This window comes from Camelina sativa, chromosome 1, assembly GCF_030686135.1.
Source record: "Camelina sativa cultivar CO46 ecotype springtype chromosome 1, ASM3068613v1".
In the NCBI taxonomy this organism is placed as follows: Eukaryota; Viridiplantae; Streptophyta; class Magnoliopsida; order Brassicales; family Brassicaceae; genus Camelina; species Camelina sativa.
The window spans coordinates 14,345,166-14,368,443 of NC_141880.1; the positions used below are offsets into that span (position 1 = coordinate 14,345,166).

The window sequence follows — 23,278 nt, forward strand, 5'->3', positions numbered from 1 at the left end:
GAGGAGGAGAGAGGACCTGCCTTGGAAAAGTATGAACCATATCCTCTCTATAGAGATTTTCTGCTTGATTTGTCAAAGAAGAAGGCTCAAGCTCAAGATGAGAAGGATCTTGAGGACCTTGGCGGAGTGATCATCCCAATTAAGCTTAAGGATCCAGGGCCATTCTATCTGCCTTGCACAATCAGTTACCTCCACTACAACCAATGCCTTTGTGATTTGGGAGCTTCAACAAGTGTGATGTCATACTCCATAGCACAAAAGCTAGGGAGAACTGATTTCAAATCCACCAACCTCCATGTATGCCTAGCTGATGGGTCAAACAGAGAAGTAATTGGAAGGTTGGAGAATGTCCCAATCAAGATAGGGAAGGCAAGGGTTCATACAGATTTTGTGGTGTTGGAGATGGACAAAGAACCTGAAGATCCAATCATTCTTGGGAGGCCATTCTTAGCCACTGTTGGAGCAGTCATTGATGTTAAGGAAGGTCTTGTGACTTTGAACATTGCTGAAGATGTAGTTATGAAGTTCAACATCTATAACCCAACCAACCTTCCTACCATTGATGATCAGCCTTTTACTATCAAGGACAAAGGTGGTCAAGGAAGTTTAAGTGATAAGGCAACTCCAAAGGCTGAGCTCTCACTTCAAGAAGATTCTGTGGAAAATCTTAAGAGGACAGTTCAAGAGTTGACTAGTATGGTTGAGGATCTCCAAGTTAAGCTGAACAAGAGGTCTTTGAGGAAAGCAAGACCAAGGCTCAAAATCAAGAAGAAATATGGTTTGTGTGTTAAGGGTGAGGTGATCAAGGATCAACTTCACAATGAACAAGAGGTTCCAAGGAGGATTTCATCACCTCCTTGGTATCTAGATCAAGTCTAAGAAGGAAACCAAAGTCAAGCTTAGTGACTTTAAACAAGCTCACTAGGGAGGAAGTCCCTAAGGTATCCTTTGTAAATATGGTTTATTTTCCTTGTAGTTTTGATGTGTTTTCTTTTATGTTTGTGTTGGACAGGCCTTTAGGTGAAAATGTAGTTGGGTAAGGAAAGATTTAGACTTGGAGAAGGAGACTCGCAGGCCCACTCGACCTGCCCACGAGAGGTACTCGACCGAGCTAGAAAGGAATTAAGGCTCATTTGATCTTCAAATCGCTAGAACCGATCAAGTGGAGGGAAGAACAAGAAGAAAAATTTTGAAATTTCAAAATTTGGTCAAGGTGCTCGACCGTGTACAGTCGAGTGTGGGGTCGAGTGGCAGTAAAAAGCAGGTCAAAGATTCCCATTTCAAATTTGAATGGTATGGACGCTCCACCCTTGTCTCTTTGTCCCCTTAGCTTCTTTATATAGACCTTGCACGAGATTATACCTCTCACATTCTCTCATTTGCTCAAAACAATTAAATTCAAGTTTTAAAGTCTCTCTCATAGCTTATCTTTTGCTCAAGCTTAGTTCTTTCAAGTTTTTGGGTCACTAACCTATTAACTTTGAGCTTTGAGTCTATTCCCTTCAGTTCTTTTTGAAAAATGTCTTCAAGGATCACTAGGAAGTCTCAACAAACCGCTGCAAACTCCATGGAACGTCATGATGCTAGCCTTGAATCAAGAGGAGAATCTGGAAGAGCCACTCGACGCCCCACTCGGTCATGCACTCGACCGAGTGGCGGTTTGAGCAGCCGGTCGAGCCAGATGCCGTGTCCAAGGAGAGAGTCAGTTGAGGAAGATCCTGAGAGGACTGAAAGTGAGGAGGAAAGGGAGCCAACTCTCAATGAGTTCATGAGGAGACACAAAGCCGAAGGGAAGAGGCCAACAGTTGAGGTTGAACAAGAGGAGAGTGAGAATGAGAGTGAGGAAGAAAGTGAAGAAGAAGAGTTAGAGGATGATGGAGAAGCTGAGTCTTGTGGGTTGTCAAAGAGGCAACTTTATGATGCTTTCATGAGAATGAAGTTCTTAGGGACTAGATATCCACACAAGGAAACCATGGAGAAGCTAGCCATTGATGAAGATGTGGAGTATCTCTTTGAGAAGAGCAACCTAACCAAGTTTATGGGGCTTTGCATGGAGGACTACAAAGAAGAGAGTTGTGAGTTCCTAGCCACTGTCAAGCTGACCACATATGCAAGGAAGGATGCTGAGTTAGGAGCTGGTCACATTGCTTTCACAATCAAGGGGAAGAGGTATGATCTTTCAATGAAGAAGATAGCCAATGTGTTTGGTTTTGAGGTTGGGAGCAATAGGAGTTTGATGATTCCAAGAGAAGAACTGTATGTTGTGTGGGAAACCATTGGGGACAACAAATACTACTCATCCTCCAACTCCAAGAGCTCAAGGATAAGGAGCCCAGTCCTAAGGTACTTCCACAAGGCTCTTGCCAACACCTTCTTTGCTAGGAAGGAAACTGGGAACATTAATGAGGGGGAGCTAAAGATGATTGATTTGGCTCTCAATGGAATCATCTTTCAAGCAAGAAATGGTACCATCATTCTTGGGAGCACTGTGGAGACTGACCTAGCAATGGTACTCATTGACCACATGATTCAGTTGAGAAGTTGGGTAGGCAAGCTGGAGAATAAAGGATCAAGAGGAGCACTAACCATTGGAGGCATCATTACTCCAATCCTACAAGCTGCTAAGGTTCCACTTAGAGGAGAAAGGGTCTCACCAAGATGGATTGATTCAAGCTACCTCACATCTACTCTCATCCTAGCCAAGGAGATGCATCAAGGGAATCACATATTCAACTTTGAGCTTCCAACACTTGGGAAAAAACAACTCATCTTGCCTAACCAAGAGCTCACCACCATTCAAGAAGGAGCCAACATTGACTTTTGGCCAGCTGAGGAGCACTGGTTTGATGGAGTAGTCCAACCTAGAGTGGAGGAATCTGGGAATGCACAAGTGGCTGATGGGGAGGAGCAGTTCTATTTTGAAGACTATGAGCCCACTCCAAGGGATAGTAGAGGAGTAAGGGAGAATACCAAGAGGTTGACTCTTTTGCAAAAATGGAATAAGTGGCATGGGAAGAGGTTTGATAAGCTGAAGAAGAAGGTGACTAACATGGCTAAGTCAATCAAGGGCTTAAAGAAGGAGATTACTGAGTTGAAGAGTGGGAATTCTTCACCTACACCATCAAGCCCTTTGAGGAGAAGTAGTTCAACTAAAGCACTTTCAAGACTTGCAAACCCCTTGGTACCAGCTAGGGCTTCAATGTATGAGCCAAATCAGAGGAAGAGGAGCTCAAGTACCCGAGAACAACAATCTTCAAGGCACTCGACCGGGTCACTCGAGCAACCACTCGACCGAGCACCTCCAATGCACTCGGCCGAGTTCCAGCCCAGATCACCCTATGGCTTCCCACCTCCAGTTGCTTATCCAGGCTATCCAAGTTACCCTCCCATCCCACCACAATACTTCATGCATCCAGCACTCTACCAGCAGTTTGCCCAGCAACAAGGACAAGATTTTGGCATTCGCGGTCCAGCTCGACCCCCCCACTCGGACATGCACTCGACCGAGTCACGGTCGATCACTGTCGTCGAGCTGCCCCAATCTCTTAAAGAGGGTGTTGTTGCTTCCTGTGACAATAATGTCATCAACGTAAACGAGAGTGTAGAAAACATCAGTACCACAATGCTAAACAAACACAGATGTATCCGCTAGTGAATTGCAAAAACCCATACGTAAGAGATACATTTTTGATTCTTGATACCATGCGCGAGGAGCCTGTTTCAGGCCATACAACTCTTTGTACAAGCGGAAAACATAATGGGGACAGTCCTTGTCGATAAAACCAGGAGGCTGAGACACATACGCTTCATCCTTTAGTGTGCCATGTAAAAACGTGTTATTGACATCAAGTTGTTTAATGCGCCAAGAGTGAATGACCTTTAATTGGAGAACCGTGCAAATAGTCACTGACTTAACCACCAGGATGAATATTTCAGAATTGTGAAGACCATATTGTTGATTGAACCCTCACGCTACCAATCGAGCTTTATACCTGTCAAGCAAGCCATTAGGTAAGTACTTTAGAGTATAAATCCATTTTGTCGGTATAACATTGTGATCCGGTTTTGGCGGAGCCAAGTAAAATGTATGAGCTCGTAATTGAGAATTCATCTCATCTCCCATAACGTTTCTCCACTTGTCATCTCGCATAGCCTGGGTTATAGTGGTGGGAATAGTTGTTTTGGTTGTGGTAACTGAGAGGCTGAGATTAGTTTGGGTTTGACAATATTGTTTTTTCGACGAATTTGCATGATGGTGATTAGCCGGCGAATTTGATGGTAGGGGTTGCGATGGAGGGTTTTGTTGTGGTGGTGTTTGGAGATATGGTCGTGATGACGACTGTGAAACATGAACGGGTCACGGTCTGTTAATGGTGAGGTAAGAGGAGAAGAAAACGATGGTGAGGTCGTTTGTGGACTTGGGTCGGTGGTAATTGGGCTCGGTTGAGTAAGTGTAGCTCTTAATGGGCTTGTAGATTCATTTCGGCCCAACAACCTATATTATCTTCACAGTCTTTGTCAACATGATTATTATGTGGCAGTGACGATGGCAATGAAGATCCAGACGACGGCTGCGGCGTTGGAGCATGAAGGATCGTAGGCTGGGGCTGTCGCGGATGAGCTGCAACGAGTGGCTGATGTCAAAGAGGAACAACGAGGGGTTATCGTCCTTGATATTTGTGTGGTGTTGTGTTTTGTGAACAAGACTGAAACTGTTGTTGTTGTTGCCAAGTCTGATTATGACGTTGGTTGGGTCTAAACGAACCAAGATTGTTTGGACCACAAGTATAAGCATCATTGGTCGTAATCGACAGTGACGAGGAAGAAACAAGCATAGTTTTCAGCTTCATTTCTTGGTTGAGCAGCTTTTCAAGAACTTCTGGAAGGGAGGGTGAGGTTTCATGTCCATCTAGTTGATCAACAATATGCTTGTAATCATCAGAAAAACCCTTCATAATGTGTTCCACTTTGTCACCATGCTCTATAGGCTTCCCAAGATGAGCTAGCTTATCAAAACGAGTAGTAAGTCCTTAAAAATATTCTTCAATAGATTTATCACCTTTACTCTGAAAGCCAATTTGTTGCTTCACTTGCTGGATATGGGAGCGGCTGGGAGTCGCATAGATCGAAGAAAGAGTGGACCAAATATTAGCCGAGTTGGTTGTGTTGGAGAGGAGGGGCTGGACAGAAACAAAGATAGCACGCCAAGTAAGGCGTTGTAGATGAGGCGGTCTTGACGTTTCCAGATCTTGTACTCTGGATTGGCAGTGGCAATACCAACAATAGTGGTGGTAGGAGGAGGTACGTCAACAGAACCATCAATGTAGCCTGTGAGATCGTAACCATCAAGGAGAGCACAAACCTAACGACCCCACATCAAAAAGTTGGTGTTAGTGAGCTTCGTCACATTCATCATATTCACGTGAAGCAGGTTTTGAGAGTCGTTAACAGCAATGGTTTCACTGGAGGTAGTCGACATGGCCAATGGAGAAGAGAAAAGAGTTACCATGTAAGATGGAATGCTTAATGATTCTATTAGATGAGAAGATTACATTATATACACAATACAAGAGTGAATAAGGATTTAATATTTACTATTATAACATTTACATATCTATATCCTTTATAAAATTGATTAATCGATTCATATCTTATATCTATTATCACTATCAAGAAAAGACAAATCTATAAAAGTTTTTTTATTTTGTTTGACCAAAATCTACCCGTTGCATTGATTAGTCACTTCATGTTTTATATTCATTAACACTTTATGCAATTGTTAATCAAGTATCAAATTGAGAGAACCAAATATAGAGAATGAAATGTGGGGCTGCAATAAACAGAAACAAGAACATCAATGATCTACATAAATCGGGTCTTTAGTTACTCGAACAAAGGACACACACTCGAACAAAGACAAGAGAAACATAAAATAGTGTATTTATTTTAAAAAAACAATATAAGTAAAATAAAATGGATTTGGGCCTTAGACCCATAAAGAGGGTTTTAGACTGAATCTGCCAAGTTGGTAAGTAAAACTGTAGAGAGAGTTAGCGACCACCTCACAAGCTTCGTCTTCTTCAGAGAGCTTTTTGCCCTAGATAGCGAGCGGGAGATTCCAGATTGAGAGCAGCTTCGAGTTTCCCACACCTCGCCGTTTCTCTTTGCGTCTTCGAGTTTCGTTACCAGAGGAGTTAAGGTAAACTGATTTACCAATTTTTCTTTTCAATTTCAACCCTAGAATCCATCGTATCCTGATTCTCCATCTTCTCGCAACAGTATCGATATGAGAAACCTAGTTGTAGAGATATGAATTAGGTTTTGGAATCGATTTAGACACTTGCCGTTTCAGTAATTTTTCCTTTGGGAGTGATGTCTTGAGGTTGTGCTGATTCTCCTCTTTTTTTTTTTGTAGGTTTAAGGCATTGTGGGTGAGAGTGATCTGGTGTTGAAGTTATTTTGACTAGTTCGAGGATGGACTTTGATGAGTATGAGTACCTAGAGAAGACTGTTGAGAATCCCCTCCTGGAGAATGAAGTTGGGAATGGTGGTGATGATGGGAAAGCCAAATCTGAAGTGAAAGAGCGGAGTAGAAGCTCGAGGCACAGGAGTGATGAGAAGAGGGATGAGGATGAGGATGGTCGGCGTTCTAAGCGGTCAAGATCTCGCCACCGTTCACGTTCTAGAGACAGAGAGAGGGATAGGCATAGAAGTAGCCGGGAGCACAGGGACAAGGATAGGGATAGAGATCACGAAAAGTGTAGTAGAGATAAAGAAGAAAGAAACGGGAAAGAGAGAGAGAGGGACAAAGACAGGGATCGTGACAGTAAAGGGCGTGACCATGAGAAAGATAGGGAGAGAGATCGTTCACGGCGGAGTAGAAGTCGATCTGAGAGGCGTCGGAGTCAGGAAAGAGAGAAGAGCCAGGAAGTAGAACCTAAGGAAAGAGAGACCAAGGACCGGGATAGAGATCGCAGGTGCTCCATCCATCTCTTTTCTTTATTTGGATCTTGTTCTCGTAAATGCTAACTGCATTTATTCAGTTTACCTTTCTGCTATAACTGGTTCATACTCACTGAGAGGCACACATCCGAGTCGGTGATCGTCTTTAGACTCCACTTTTTGCCAGCTAGTTCGCATTTTAGAGTCTGATTCTTAAATTTATGTACTGTGTTTAGTTGCTGCTTTGCCATTCAACCTTCTTACCGTAGAGTTCGTCATGGTAATTTTAGCTTAGTATTGGGATGTTGTGACCAAAATTGAGGATGTGGGCTCCTAGTGCTTCCCATCTTCTTGATTTGACAACTGAATAAGGAAATCAAGTCTCTTATACTTTTTGGGTAATGCTACAAAAACTTTGATGTGAGCTATAAGTGTTAACAGGTTCATACTAATGCTATTAGGTCCATTGGTATTGACTTCTGTACAACTTGATGGGGCTCGTTCCGTTTAAGATTATCATTGTAATAGAAGGTAAAATGTTTTTGGTTAGACTTCAGGTTGGTCCCGTGCTAAATTTAAAATGAAAGAAGATCTAAGTTTTAATTTATGAGCTTATTGTTCATCCGTTGTTGACTTCACATAGTTCCCTGCAGGCCCATCTCGTGCTTCACATGTGTACGCCTATCGGAGAAAAGTTTATCTGTTTTGAATTGTCATAATATTAACATATTGCAAAATACCAGAAGATGGCTTCTGATATGTTGTCACTGGCATATTCAAAAGATGTTGTGACATCTTGTAAAATATGGATGAAATCGTTTCTGATATCAAATTAAACAAGCTTACATGTTTGTTATTATGCAGACGCAAAAAGGAGGATAAGGTAGAGCCTGAGGCTGATCCTGAAAGAGACCAGAGAACAGTTTTTGCCTATCAGGTATGCCTGTTGTTATATCTATTTTCCTTTAAGAATTTATAACTTGATCAATAATTGATATCTTCTGTGTACAACAGATTGCTTTGAGGGCAACTGAAAGGGATGTTTATGAGTTCTTTTCCAGAGCTGGAAAGGTTTGTCCACTACTCTGCGGTTTAATGTCGCCATAGAAATGTTGTTCTGGTTGGTTCTATTGAATAGATTTAAACACATTGTCTCCTTAATATGGTTTTAGGTACGGGATGTACGGATAATTATGGATCGAATTTCCAGGCGTTCGAGGGGAATCGGGTGAGTTTGGAACTCTTTAACTCTCTAAGACTTATGTGGCTACTGGCTATAACAAATTCTTTTTATGCTTAAGAATTCTTCAGCTGTAAATAACTTCTGAGCACATAAATTGTGAAAATGCTATGATGTATCTTGTTTTAGTACTGTTTGCTGGATTCTGAGTTGATCCTGCTTGCAGGTATGTGGAATTTTATGATACAATGTCTGTCCCTATGGCTATTGCTCTATCTGGACAACCTCTCCTTGGTCAGCCTGTTATGGTAAAACCTTCTGAAGCTGAGAAGAATCTTGTCCAGTCAACAACTGCTGCTGCTGGAGCAGGGGGGATGTTGGGCCCCTACTCTGGGGGAGCTAGACGTCTTTATGTTGGTAACCTCCACATTAACATGTCAGAAGATGATCTGCGAAAGGTAAACTCTTACTTTTCCTGGCAGCTGCTCTATGTTTAATATAGAGGAAGTGTTATTTGTATGAATGTCAGAAAACCGTAAGAACAGAGTTATTCCTATAATGTACAAATCATATGCCTATTGAGCTGTGAGGATCATAGACCTCTTTTGTAATTGCTCATTTTCTGATCATAGTTTGCGTTCATAATGCTTTCTTTTTGGCATTCCTAGGTTTTTGAACCATTTGGGAGTGTGGAGCTGGTGCAAGTACCTCGTGATGAAACTGGCCTCTGCAAAGGATTTGGTTTTGTTCAGGTAGGTAGAGTCAATGTCAGTCTTGATTAGGCTTTTGGGCTACTGTACCTTTTTGATTAACAGAATTCTTTTCTATTTCTAAACCTTCAAGTTTGCCCGCCTGGAGGATGCTAGAAACGCACTGAATCTAAATGGGCAGTTGGAGATTGTAGGTCGTGCAATCAAGGTAGTGGTTGAACTTTTTTTTTTTTTTTTTTTTTTTTAATTTTCAACTGATATTAGTAGTATTAAGGTGGTTGAACTTTCTGGACGGATCCTTTCTGTGGTAAATACATGATATAATTCCTGAACAGAAATTCGTGTTCTTTGTGCTTAGTGATGGTTCATTATATAATTGTATGAAGGCCAATTCTATGAGTAGTGTGACACCCGTATGTGAATTATTTTGGCTGACAATGAGCAGTAATCCATCTTAAATCTCTCTCAAAGGCTCTAAACATGCATCTAACATCACATGCATATTATATCTGTTGATAATGTAGTTTGATGTTTCATTAGGTGTCAGCTGTAACTGATCAAACTGAAGTTCCAGATGCTGGACAGACGCAAGCCACTGGTGATTTGGATGATGACGATGGAGGAGGCCTGGTTAGTAGTTGTCTTAATCTCGGTAGCATAACCTCCACAAGTGGATATATTTCATGGATCTTTTGGGAGAACTCAAGTTGCCTGTTCCACATAATAGATATAGTTGCTGCGTGTAGGATTTGGTATTGATAAAATGTGAGCATGAGTTTAATCAACTTTAACAAAAGGGTGTTAATTGATAATTTTAGTACTTGATCTGGTTCTCTATAAAAGTAAATAAATAGCTACTATGTGTAAGATCCATGGTGGAGTAAAAGATATTGGAGTTATCTTTCCAACACTGTCAGTAAATGCATTTGTTCTTGTAGTCTTACCTGGTTGCTTTTTCTTTAGTCTCTGAATGCACAATCTCGGGCGCTTCTCATGCAAAAGCTCGATCGTAGTGGAACTGCATCAAGGTTTCCCTATTTCCTGTTTCTCGGTTTTTGTAGTTTGTGTCATTCATTTATATTCCACTAAATCTCCAACCTTCTCTGCAGCACTGGCCTTACTACAGCTGCATCTATTCACGGTGGAGTTTCTACAATATCTCCACTGACAAATCCTGCTGTTGTACAAGGGTCTTTTCCTGCTGTTGCTGGACTAGTAGGGGCCGGCATTATTCCCGGTGTAAATATACCAGCTGCGATCGACCCAGTTGGTGTCCCCAGCGAATGTCTGCTACTTAAAAACATGTTTGATCCATCCACAGAGGTTAGTGATCTGCTTAATATTTTTGTTTGACTTAACAATTCATACCTCAAGTTAAATCTTGTTTACACTTGTATCTGTTTGGCAGACTGAACCTCATTTTGACGATGATATCAAAGAAGATGTTAAAGACGAATGCTCCAAATTCGGAGAACTGAATCATATCTATGTTGACAAGTTAGTGAGCTTTTTAGGATATTGTAACTTTTCTCACTCTGAAAAAGAGTAGACTGATCTCTGACTTTGAAACTCTGTTGCTAAAACAGGTACAGCATTGGTTTTGTCTACCTGAGATTTGAGAATGTGGAAGCGGCCATGGGTGCACAACATGCTCTCCATGGGAGATGGTTTGCCGGAAAGATGATTACTGCCTCTTACATGGTATCTTAAGAAAAAAAAAGCCATGACTTGTCTTTGTCTCACTTTCTTCAAACTGTTTTCGTTTTCATCATCTACTTACGAATCTTGCTTCTTTCTATCTCCTTTGTTTTAACAGACTACAGAGGCTTACGAGGCCAAATTTCCCGAGAGTAAGGTCGATTAAATGGTGCCGAGACAAAGTTTTTAATATGGTTTAAAGCATAAATGAAGATAACAATCTGCGGTGGTGAAGTTTGCTGTCCTTAAGGGTTATTACAAATCCAATCTTATGTCCAATTTATGTTTATGTCTTTTTTACCCGCTTCTTGTATTTTTAAGTCTCGGATTCTCGGTAGTATTATGTGTGACGGTAACTTTGACACCTTTTTAGAAGTTTAAATCCAGTATTTGTATTATGCGAACATGTTTTTAGATTTCATAAGAATGTTTCGACTTTCTAGTTGGCTTAGCAATCAAAAAGCAAGTTGCCCATCTTTGTCGAACGGGTCTTATATATTATTAAGCTTTTTTAATTATCTGAATTTATAAAAATTCTTTATTCTTCTTATCTAATCGTAAATTTTTAAGTCATATGACAAATATATTATGTAAATTCTTAACCTGAAGTATTTAAACTAGCTCTTGGAAACAAATACAGTACTTTTCTATTTTCTGATTTAGGAAAACCATTTTCTTATTTCCTTATCCTAGAGTGTTTTACTTTACGTTATATTATTTCTTTATCTTTTACTTTACGTTTTATTATAAATTAAGGTTAGGTTTTGTTTGTGAAAACATATCCATCCAAGCTAGGGAGAGGTTCTTATCTGGTTAGGACGGGGTTGGGGAGTTCTAGAGAGAGGTTTTCTACTATCATACACAACAAAGGTTTTGGTTTTGTAATTCACTTTTCATTCTAACAGAGTTTATGTTTAAAGCTTTTGGACAAGACAGAACATCTTTGTTCCGAGTTGGTGTGGAGATTATCTAGACTAGCTTTTCATCATAACTTGTGCTTGGCTTTTGAGATGGGACATGACCTTGGTACAGCAACACATGGTACGGTTGAGTAGTCGCGAGTTGTTGTTGATTCAACGGCAATTGTCTCTATATGTGATCCAACTGTAAATATCCCCAGCGAATGTCTTCTGCTTAAAAACATGTTTGATCCATCCACAGAGGTTAGTCATGCATCTACTAAACGTTTTCCTTGTTTCTTTTAACAGTTTCTATCTCAAACTAATTCTTCTTTATTGTGAAACCTAATCTAAGAACTTGAGATTAGAACAAATACGAATCGAAACGAACACAAAGAACGAACAAAGAAAGAAATGAATCGACACAGGAGATTTAACGAATTCAGGCTTCGATGTGAAGCCCTATGTCTCAGCCGGCGTCGGTTCACCGGAATTCACTATACTCAGCTCAAACTCGAGCTTAAACATCGACAGTTACAATCACTCAGATCTCTCCCTCTCTCTCTTATTTCTCTCTCTCACTCTACAAAAATTGAAAAACGATAAAGATGAAGAAGATGAGCTTAGACACTTAAGAGTCATCTAACAAACCCTCACACGTGCAAACGTGTGACCAATGAGAGAGCTTAGCGTGTCGCCTCTATAGCGGACGATCAAGTCTAAACCAGACTCAATTGAACCAACCGGTTCACAGCTTAACCAGCTTCCAGAAACCTTCTGACACACCCAAAGTGTTTCCAACACTTGGTTAATTCCACATTAACCTTATGATCTTTAGACTACAACCTTCAAATCTCCACCTTAGTCAAATATATCTTTTACCTGGTGAATCCTCGTATCCAAACCCGGACACCTGCTTAACGTCCTCACCGGACTTCTTAGTTCCTCGAAACCCGAAGCATTCCCAATGCTTCCTGAAACTTCCAAACCGGAAGTACCTTAGTGAAAATATCTGCAGGATTGCTCTCTGTAGGAATCTTCACCACAGTAATAATACCCTTGCTGATAAGATCTCTCATGAAGTGATACTTTACAGCAATGTGTTTCGTTCTTTTATGAAACACTGCATTTTTAGACAATGCAATCGCACTCTGAGAATCGCAATGAACCTCTACCGTATCCTGCGGAAACCCAAGCTCTTCTGCTAAACCTTTGAGCCAAAATGCTTCCTTAATAGCTTCAGACAATGCAATTTATTCAGCCTCGGTAGAAGACTGAGCCACCACTTTCTAAAGAGTCGATCTCCAACTGATCGGATTTCCTCCTGCAGTAAAAACCATACCTGAAGTAGACCTCCTCCGAGTAGCATCTGACGCATAGTCCGAATCACAGTAACCAATGATAACAAATTCTCCCTGCTTCCTGAAGCTCAAACCTAAACCAACAGATTCCCTCAAATACCTGAAGATCCACTTAACTGCTAGCCAATGAACTTTGATAGGTCGACTCATAAACCTACTGATCAGACCCACTGGATGAGCCAAATCAGGTCTGGTACCTATCATCCCGTACATAAGACTCCCTACTGCACTTTGATAAGGAATCTTCCGCATGTAATCTGCCTGTCGTCTTAACTCCTCATCAGATGCTGCCTTTAGCTTGAAGTGAGCACCAAGAGGCGTAGCAACAGACTTCGCTTGATCCATCCTAAACTTCCCAAGAATCTTCCTCAAGTAACTTTCCTGGGAAATCTTCAACCTGTTCGTTGATCTGTCACGAACAATCTCCATGCCTAGGATCTTCTTAGCTTCTCCAAGATCCTTCATTTCATACTCCAGACTCAGCAAATACTTCAAGCTCTGGATCAAGTCTTTATCTGTCGAAGCTATTAGCATATCATCGACATAAAGAAGCAAGTAGATGTAAGCTCCACCTTTAACCTTCTTGTAGTACACACAACTGTCATAGTCACTCCGGTTGAATCCAATTTGAGTCATGAATTCATCAAACCTCTTGTTCCACTATCTAGGTGCCTGCTTCAACCGATATAGTGATTTTTTCAGTAAGCAAACTTTCTCCGGGTATTTCTTGCTAACAAACCCTTCTGGTTGCTCCATGATGATGTACTCATCTAAATATCCGTGTAGAAAAGCCGTCTTCACGTCCAACTGATGCAGCTCCATGTTGTAATGATTAAAAGCTGCTAGCATATACCGAATAGAGACGTGTTTGACAACTGGAGCAAAGATCTCCTGGTAATCCACTCCTTCTTTCTGTGAAAAAACTTTGGCCACCAACCTGGCTTTAAATCTTGGAGGATCAGAATCTGAAATTCCTGCTTTACGCTTAAAGATCCACTTGCAACTTATCGGCTTACAGTCTTTTTGCCTGTCTATCAGATCTCAGGTGTTATTTTTGTACTGAGAACTGATTTCCTCTGTAGCTGCTTCCATCCACTTGCCATTGACTGGATCTCTCAGCGCTTAAGCAAAAATTTCTGGCTCAGTGAGACCTCCATCTTCAGACAAGAAACACATGTGGGCTTCCATCTCATCCTCTTCTGTGCCCACATCGTAGTCCCGGAATCTGACAGGAGGAACAATCTGTCTCCTGACTCTGTCTCTAGCCAGCTGATAACTACCCGAGTCCTGTTGACTACCACCTTGATCTGCAGTCTCTGTAGCTTGAACCAATCGATCAACCGAGACCTGATCAGATGAAACCTCCTGTTCTGAAGAAGCTCCACCTTGAGAAGAATCTCCTAAGACCATGTGTTCACCTGCAAAATCAAAAATTAAAAGTTTATCAGTAGCTAAAACAAATTGATCATTACCTTTCTTTGGTTTGGACTTGAGATCCTTGAACAAAACATCCTCCTTGAAGATGACATTTCTGCTTATAATGCACTTCTTGTCGTCTAATAACCACACCCTGAACCCTTTAACTCCGTCTGGATAGCCTGTAAAAACTCCCTTCTTCACCCTGGGTTCTAGCTTTCCCTCATTTGAATGAACATAAGCCAAACAACCGAACCTCCTTAAGCCATCCAAAGAAGGCATCACAGAAGTCCATAACTCCTCAGGGACCTTGAAGTCAATTACTGATGAGGGTGAACGGTTTATCAAGTAAACCGCAGTAGATGCAGCTTCTGCCCAGAATCTCTGACCGAGACCACTCTCACTTAACATACTTCGAACCTTGTTCATAATGGTTCTGTTAAGTCTCTCTGCTACTCTGTTTTGTTGTGGAGTATAGGTGCATGTCATGTGCCTAACCACACCTTCATCCTTGCAGAAGCGATCAAACTGTTGATTGCAGAATTCGAGACCATTGTCTGTACAAAGCTTCCTTACTTTCCTTTCTATTTGAGTCTCCACCATTTTCTTCCAGTTTACAAAACTCATGAAAGCCTCATCCTTGGATCTCAAGAAGTAAATCCAAACTTGCCTAGAGTAGTCATCCATGAAGGAAATGAAATATTGACATCTTCCTAAACTCAACGGTACATTAGGAGAACCCCATAGATCAGAATGCACGTAGTCCAATTTTTCGTTAGTGACATGCTGAGCTGAGCCAAAACTCAGCTTGTGAGTCTTACCGAAGACATAGTCTTCACAGAATTCAACTCCGAAACCTTACTGTCCTTGAAACAACCTCTCTTGGCAAGAACCTGAAGTCCCTTCTGACCGATGTGTCCTAGTCGACTGTGCCACAACAGACTCTGTTCATCAGCATGAGCAGAGTCAGTAGGCTTCAATGACTCTGCAACATGAGCTTCTGCGTGTTTAGCAACTCCATCCAGAATGTAAAGCGTCTGACGCCTTGTGCCCTTCATGAAGACCGTACAACCTTTCACTACTTTGAGGACACCATTTCCTCCTTTGAACTCACATCCTTTCAAGTCCAAAGTACCAAGAGATATTAAATTTCGAGAAATGTCAGGCATGAACCTAACATCATGCAAGACAAACGTCGTACCATCCGGGTTCTGAAACCTGATCGACCCAATACCTTTTACCTCACAGTAAGTATTGTTTGCCATCCTGACCTTTCCATTTGACAACTCATTCAACTCCATGAATAAGTCCCTCTTCGAAGTCATGTGAAAAGAACACGCCGAGTCCAAAATTCACTCGCCTTGACTAATCTCTCCCGTAGCCAAGTTTACCTCTGATGCTACTAAACCTAGCAAATCCTGAGCATCATCTTTAACCATTGCTGCCTCTCCTTGGTTTTGTGATTGAGTGTTCTTTCCCTTGTTTCTTTCTAACCACTTGTAGCATTGCTTCTTGAAGTGACCCTCCTTTCCACGCACCCAACAGATCTTCTTACCACCATCTCTGGATTTGTATCTTTGCCGATTCTTGTTATTGTTTTGTTGAGTGTTCATGTTCTCCAATCTTCCTCTGACGAAATGAGCTTCAAAGATATTATTTAAACCACTGCTATCCCGAAGCTCCATCTCCTTTGATCTAGCAGCACTCGCAACCTCTTCAAACTTGATTCCTTCTCTCCCATATCTCAATGTCTCCTTGAGCAACTCATATCTCGCTGGAACCTCTATATCTAGATGACTGAGATCTGTTATCAACTTCAAGAACTCATCAATATTCTCGTCTAAAGTCTTAGACTCTTGCATCTTGAAGTTGTAAACCTTAAGCTGAAGATAAACCCTATTTGGAAGAGTCTTTACCATGAACAGACGCTCTAATGTAGACCAGGTCTTTGCGGCTGTAGCACACTTCTCGATCTTCCTCAATACTTTGTCTCCAACGTTCAAGAAAATCACATGCTTCGCCTTGTCACAGCGATCGAGTCTTGTAGCCTCATCCTCAATCAGCTTCTTCTTCTTTCTTGGATCTGACTCTTCCGCTTCTGACAACACCGGAGGTGTATCCTCCGATAAAACATCCTTCAATCCCAGGACGCTTAGATGCGCAAACATCCTTGTTCTCTAGAGTGAGAAATCTCCAGATCCATCGAACAACGCGACTTCCAATTTCGCACTCATCGTAGATCTTGATTCGCCTTAGCCGTAACTTGGCTCTGATACCAATTTGTGAAACCTCATCTAAGAACTTGAGATTAGAACAAATACGAATCGAAACGAACACAAAGAAAGAACAAAGAAAGAAATGAATCGACACAGGAGATTTAACGAGTTCAGGCTTCGATGTGAAACCCTACGTCTCGCCGGCGTCGGTACACCGGAATCCACTATACTCAGCTCAAACTCGAGCTTAAACGTCGACAGTTACAATTACTCAGATCTCTCCCTCTCTCTCTTACTTCTCTCTCACTCTACAAAAATTGAAAAACGATAAAGATAAAAGAAAATGAGCTTAGACACTTAAGAGTCATCTAACAAACTCTCACACGTGCAAACGTGTGACCAATGAGAGAGCTTAGCGTGTCGCCTCTATAGCGGACGATCAAGTCTAAACCAGACTCAATTGAACCAACCGGTTCACAGCTTAACCAGCTTCCAGAAACCTTCTGACACACCCAGAGTGTTTCCAACACTTGGTTAATTCCACATTAACCTTATGATCTTTAGACTACAACCTTCATTTATACTTATGTATCTGTTTGGTGCAGACTTATCCCTATTTTGACGTTGATGTTAGAGAGGATGTTATAGAAGAATGTTCCAACTTCGGACGAATGAAGCATATCTATGTTGACACGTAAGTGACCGCTTAAGGATATTGTATTTTTTTCTCACTCTCGAAAAGAGTATATATAGGTTGATCTCTGACTTTTTGAATGTCTCTCTTGGTAAAACAGGAACAGCGCCGGTTTCGTCTACTTGAGATTTGTAAAGGCGCAAGCAGCCATGGGTGCACAACGTGCTCTTCATGGAAGATGGTTTGGTGGAAGGATGATGACAGCAACTTACATGGTATATTATTGGCTTTCATTATATATACTAAACACGAATCTTCAAAACTGTTATTTGATATCATTATATATTACTAACACGAATCTTCTTCTTCCTTTGTTTTTCACAGACTCGAGAGGCTTACGAGGCCAAATTCCCCGAGAGTAAGTAGCGAGCTACCCTTACTAAGGTTTAGGGAGTGTCGTAAGTTCGAAGCCTAAGACAGAGTATTAAAGTCACTATGGTTCTTAAGGCATCAATGAAGATCAAATTTGCTATGTTATGACAAATTTATGTTCATGCTTAGTCTCGAATAAATTTTAGATTTCATAAGAATGTTCCAACTTTTTGTAAGTGTAGTTGTCGCATCGATGGAAGCTGAAAACAGAATTAAAAAAACTCAAAATATGTTTAATCATATCAGTTTCAGTGATTTGGCTTAAACGAGTATAGCAAAGTGTCATAAAAAACTCACTTTCATGTTTTTTTTTTCTTGTATTTATTTTCTTTCTTCTTTATTTAAGCCTCAAATTATTTTAGATTTCGTAAGAATGTTTTAACTTTGATATCTCTTTCTTTAAGCCTCAAGTTATTAAACAGTGAAAAAAAAAGAGGGCAAAATTTTTTTTTTTTTTTTAACGAAATCTTCCCTCGTTTGATAACAATTTTTTCCTTTGTAACATTTGTAGTAGAACAGAACAGGTCTATCAAATCAATCAATGATTTGAAATTGATTAATAAATATTTTAACGAACATTATTATCTTTTACCTAGTCTGCTAGTCATAGACTCATAATCATTCTCAATACGTATAACAAATATAATTCACATACCTTTATGCAATTTTAGTATTTACAATAATCACATACAACAAAAGAAAAAGAAAAAGAAAAAAAACCTGAAACAGGCGATTTGGTAAGCAGATCCAACGGCTGAGATTAAATCCTTAAAATCATCGGTGAGTGCTGGTGAGATGTCAATTAAAAAAAAAAAGAAGTACAATTAGACATGAAGATACAAAATGACGAATATACCCTTGACGCCGCTGAGCTTCCTTGTTGTTCCTTTGCCTTCTTCAATCTTTCTCCTCGATTCTTCTTCTTCTTCTTCCCATAGAGACAAAAAACCAGAAGCATATATTTATACGAATCGATTGGAAAAAAAATCTTCCGCCTCCGGTCATTACTTCTTCTCAACGATTCGAATCCGGTACTATTTTAACTCATTGTTTCGAATCTGTTCATTAGCAGCAGCTCAATGTGATTATATATATTCCCGTCTCATGAGAATCTCTGATTAATATTTTGATGTTCTATGTGAATTTAATCGGAATGTTCTATGGTCGTTGTTGTCTTCCGCTTTTGAGATTTTGCTTAATCATCTTGAATCAATTTAGAAAGCTTTTAGATCCTAAACTCTCTCTCTCTCTCTCTCTTGTTTGATCCTTTTTTGTTCTGTAGGTATTGGGGTTTTGAAAAAAAGTTCGTCTTTTTTAGATGGAACATGAGCAAGATGACGACCCTGGTACATCAACGAATGGTGGGGTAAGGGTTGACTCGGGACTTGATGATTTAATGGCAAGTGTCTCTATATGTGATTCAACTGTGAAGAACAACAGCAGCAGTCATATCGATAGGAGGTCTGTTGATGATTCAGTTAGTAACGAGCAACCTAATATTTATCGACAAGATATTGTTAGAAACAACAGGACGGGTGGTATTGGTGTTGTTAGCGAAGTTGCTGGTGATTCTGACTCTGAGAGTGATATTACTGATGTCGAAGAAGACGATGATGATGATGATGATGAAGAGGAAGGGAAGAAGGCTAGTGAAGAGAATTTTGGTCATGGGGATGACAATGCTGCTGGAAATCGTGGTGAGAAGAAAGCTGATGGGAATTATAAATGTGGTGAACTTGAGGGAGATCAGATTCGTGTGCTTTGGATGGATAACACTGAGCCTATTCAAGATATTAATGATGTGACCGTTGTGGACCGTGGTTTCCTACATGGAGATTATGTTGCTTCAGCTTATGAGCCAACTGGCCAGGTGGGAGTTGTAGTGGATGTTAACATATCTGTAGATTTGTTGGCTCCCGATGGTTCTATCCACAAGGACATCTCAACCAAGAACTTGAAACGTGTCAGGGATTTTGCTGTTGGTGATTATGTGGTTCATGGCCCATGGCTTGGTAGAATTGATGATGTTTTGGACAATGTGACTGTCTTGTTTGATGATGGTTCCATGTGTAAAGTTCTACGTGTTGAACCCCTTCGGCTTAAACCTATTCCCAAGAATAACCTTGAAGAAGATGCAAATTTTCCTTATTACCCAGGCCAGCGGGTCAAAGCGAGCTCCTCTTCGATCTTTAAGAATTCCAGGTGGTTATCTGGACTGTGGAAGCCCAATCGGTTAGAAGGTACTGTGACCAAAGTTACTGCTGGATCTACTTTTGTCTACTGGATTGCCTCAGCTGGCTTTGGTCCAGATTCTTCTGTTTCCCCACCTGAGGAGCAGAACCCAAGTAATTTGACATTGTTGTCATGTTTCACCCATGCCAATTGGCAAGTAGGTGACTGGGGCCTTCTTCCATCGGTTAATCAATCTGCTACGATTCCCTTACACAAGCATGTATCTAAATTACGAATTTATGATTCCCAAACAAATGGTGCTGAACGGAAACAGAAAAGTGGGTGCGATTTAGAAGATGGAGTAAGCAGAAAAATTGAACCTGTTGGTATTACTGCTCAAGCTTTGCCAGAAGAAACTAGTGAAGATCTTCCTCAAAAAAATTCTTCTATTTCAAAAGAGCCTGTTCATGAGATTTGGCCTCACCATCGTAAGAAGATACGCAAACTTGTTATCAGAAAGGACAAAATGGTAAAGAAAAAAGAGGAAAGCTTTGAACAAGCTCTTTTGATAGTTAATAGCAGAACATTCGTTGATGTAGCCTGGCAGGATGGAACAGTAGAATGTAGACGGGAAGCGACAACATTGATTCCAATTGAGACTCCTGGTGATCATGAATTTGTCTCTGAACAGTATGTGGTGGAGAAAACCTCTGATGATGGTGATAACACAACTGAACCTAGACGTGTTGGCGTTGTGAAGAGTGTCAATGCAAAAGAACGTACCGCTTCTGTAAGATGGCTAAAGCCACTTCAAAGGGTAGAAGAACCCCGTGAGTTTGAAAAGGAAGAAATTGTTAGTGTGTATGAGCTAGAGGGCCATCCAGATTATGACTACTGTTATGGGGATGTTGTTGTTCGCTTATCACCTGTTACCGTTGCTTTACCAGCATCTTCTCCTGGAAACTCTTTAGAGGCAACACAGCAAGACGACGGATACCAAGATTCAGAATCCCATCAAGAAGCTAAAAGCCATAAGGATAATGAAGAAAACGATAATAATACGGAACTTTCAAAGCTCTCATGGGTTGGAAATATTACTGGCCTCAAGGATGGTGATATTGAAGTAATGTGGGCCGATGGAACAATATCAACGGTACGTCAACCTAAACTAGTATATTCACTTATAATCTCCTACTGGTCTGGTCTCATTATATGATTTGCAACATGTACGAAAACTTTGAGTGCTTTTGATACTGTTGCTGTTTCAATTTATTCATTGGGGATGTTCAATGTATGTCCCTGACCTATTTGGAGCTAGATGATTTTTAATTGATAATTTTTTTTCTTTCTCCTAGGTTGGCCCTCATGCAGTTTATGTAGTTGGACGGGATGATGATGATGAATCGATTGCTGGAGAAAGTGAAGCAAGTGATGCTGCTAGTTGGGAAACTTTAAACGAAGATGATAGGGGTGCTCCTGGGATTTCTGAAGAGGTTTATTACCGTTTATAAGAAGTTAATAATTTTGTAATTAGTTAATTATGGCTCCTGAAACAAAATGTTATGGCACTGACTTACTTCCTTATTAACATAGGCATTGCCGTTTGTCTGCAAATTAATAAGAATGTTTGATATTCAGGAGCTTGGAAGGAGTAGTTCCATTGAGGGAAACTCTGATCTAGATATCAATGCTGAGACCGATCCAGGGAGGAACGGTGCCCTAGCTCTTCCACTGGCTGCAATCGAATTTGTGACTCGACTGGCTAGTGGAATCTTTTCGCGTGCACGGAAATCTGAAGATTCTTCCAGTTCCGATTACACAGATGAAAATGTATATAAGCAAGCTGAATTGACCAACCCTTCTGATGAAAGAGATCGTCTCCTTGATGACCCTAGCCCATCAAAAATCAATGTGACTGACAATTGTGAGTCAAAGGGAACTCAAGTAAACGCAGAGAATCTTTTGAGTGGGGAAACCTCTAAACTTTTAGAAGATGAAGCATTGGAAGCATCAAAGAGTGAAGACGAGCCAGTACCTTCTGAAAATGATAGTTGCAGTTTCAGACGCTTTGATATATCACAAGATCCTCTGGACCACCATTTTCTTGGCGCAGATGGGCAGGTAGTTCAAGGACTTGCACTTTAAGATGACTCATGTGTCCTGTAAAGTATGGTTTTTTCACATGGCAGTTTAAATTGGAAACTTGATTTTGAATCTTAATTTTCGTATCAAACTTGCAGAAAACCAAAGAAAGGCAGTGGTTCAAGAAGGTTGATCAAGACTGGAAAATACTTCAGAACAATCTTCCGGGTAAGACTGTCTAACTGTACAGTTAAAACGTCAAACAGTATCTCATTATGGTAGGATCTTATCTGAAAAAAGATAATTAACTTTGGCAGATGGAATCTTTGTTCGAGCTTACGAAGATAGAATGGATCTCTTGAGGGCCGTAATAGTCGGGGCATATGGAACACCATACCAAGACGGTCTCTTCTTTTTTGATTTTCACCTTCCATCTGACTACCCTAGTGTGCCACCGGTATGGGTTTCTAATTTTTATTATTACTATTGTGCAACCTAATGTTGGATCCAGCTATGCTTAAGATGAAAACAATGTTCTGTCATGTGCAGTCGGCATATTATCATTCTGGTGGTTGGAGGTTAAACCCCAATCTGTATGAAGAAGGCAAGGTCTGTCTTAGCCTTCTTAATACCTGGACAGGCAGGGGAAATGAAGTCTGGGATCCCAAATCATCTAGCATCCTTCAAGTTCTTGTTTCACTCCAGGGTTTGGTGTTGAATTCAAAGCCTTATTTCAATGAAGCCGGGTATGATAAGCAGGTTGGAACTGCAGAAGGAGAAAAAAACTCACTGGGATACAACGAGAACGCGTTCTTGCTAAATTGTAAAACCATGATGTATCTTATGCGGAAACCACCAAAGGTAATGGTGAATTAAAGCTCTGTTGCTATTGCTACCTAATTTCACATTTTCCCCAGCTTTCTTTTCTTAATTTGTGATGCAATCTGTAGGATTTTGAAGAACTCATCAAAGACCATTTCAGAAAACGCGGCTATTACATTTTGAAGGCATGTGACGCGTACATGAAAGGATATCTCATAGGTGCCCTCGCCAAAGATGCATCCGTTATTGATGAACGCAGCAGCGCTAATTCAACTTCGGTTGGTTTTAAGCTTATGTTGGCTAAGATAGCACCAAAGCTTTTCTCAGCGCTGAGCGAGGTAGGAGCTGACTGCAATGAATTTAAGCATCTTCAGCTGCAATAACACGAGTCTCAAAGGACAAAGGAGCTGGATACACCCATCATTGTCAATGAAAAATGAAGGTTTGCGGCTTCTTTACTAGTACAAGTTTCAAACTCAGATATTTCTGAAATGTGTGTATCAGTTATTTTTTTTGGAGTTATACGTGTTGCTAAGTTGTAACCCCATCTGCTCCAACAATATTGGCAAATGCATTTTTTTGGTTGGTCGTGTTTTGGAGTCAACTAAGGTTTTTAGGGGTGCACTTCAACACTTGCTTCTTTTTTCATGGGTTGTCAAGTTCTTTCTAACAAAGATTATTTCAGTGAAGTTATTTTGCATTTCATAGTTTCTG

General features: G+C 40.6%; 3 protein-coding genes across 5 annotated transcripts; all 3 read left to right on the plus strand.

Moving 5' to 3' along the window:
• Window positions 1-5,961: 5,961 nt before the first annotated feature.
• On the plus strand, window positions 5,962-10,972 carry LOC104791659 (uncharacterized). Of its 3 annotated transcripts, XM_087458702.1 has the most exons (16): window positions 5,989-6,199; window positions 6,416-6,977; window positions 7,404-7,473; window positions 7,596-7,617; window positions 7,807-7,879; window positions 7,957-8,013; window positions 8,115-8,170; window positions 8,349-8,580; window positions 8,791-8,874; window positions 8,966-9,040; window positions 9,373-9,462; window positions 9,796-9,860; window positions 9,942-10,155; window positions 10,241-10,329; window positions 10,419-10,533; window positions 10,649-10,972. In XM_087458702.1, the coding sequence occupies exons 3-16, from the start codon at window positions 7,434-7,436 to the stop codon at window positions 10,694-10,696; spliced, it is 1,260 nt and encodes a 419-aa protein (XP_087314828.1). In that variant the 5' UTR covers window positions 5,989-6,199; window positions 6,416-6,977; window positions 7,404-7,433; the 3' UTR covers window positions 10,697-10,972. The 3 variants fall into 3 exon arrangements, with proteins under 3 accessions (XP_087314825.1, XP_087314828.1, XP_087314831.1); XM_087458699.1 differs by lacking the exons at window positions 7,404-7,473; window positions 7,596-7,617 and having other exon boundaries at window positions 5,962-6,199; XM_087458705.1 differs by lacking the exons at window positions 7,404-7,473; window positions 7,596-7,617 and having other exon boundaries at window positions 6,041-6,199; window positions 8,467-8,580.
• A 336-nt stretch (window positions 10,973-11,308) lies between these two features.
• LOC104791668 (uncharacterized) lies at window positions 11,309-17,760 on the plus strand. Its single transcript, XM_010517611.2, has 4 exons — window positions 11,309-11,693; window positions 17,028-17,116; window positions 17,217-17,331; window positions 17,441-17,760. Exons 1-4 carry the CDS (start codon window positions 11,673-11,675, stop codon window positions 17,480-17,482), a joined length of 267 nt encoding a protein of 88 aa, XP_010515913.1. The 5' UTR covers window positions 11,309-11,672; the 3' UTR covers window positions 17,483-17,760.
• A 578-nt stretch (window positions 17,761-18,338) lies between these two features.
• Window positions 18,339-23,269, plus strand: LOC104791685 (putative ubiquitin-conjugating enzyme E2 23). Its single transcript, XM_087458710.1, has 8 exons — window positions 18,339-18,519; window positions 18,771-20,813; window positions 21,016-21,153; window positions 21,299-21,781; window positions 21,901-21,970; window positions 22,060-22,199; window positions 22,292-22,603; window positions 22,693-23,269. The coding sequence occupies exons 2-8, from the start codon at window positions 18,807-18,809 to the stop codon at window positions 22,945-22,947; spliced, it is 3,405 nt and encodes a 1,134-aa protein (XP_087314836.1). The 5' UTR covers window positions 18,339-18,519; window positions 18,771-18,806; the 3' UTR covers window positions 22,948-23,269.
• Window positions 23,270-23,278: the final 9 nt, after the last annotated feature.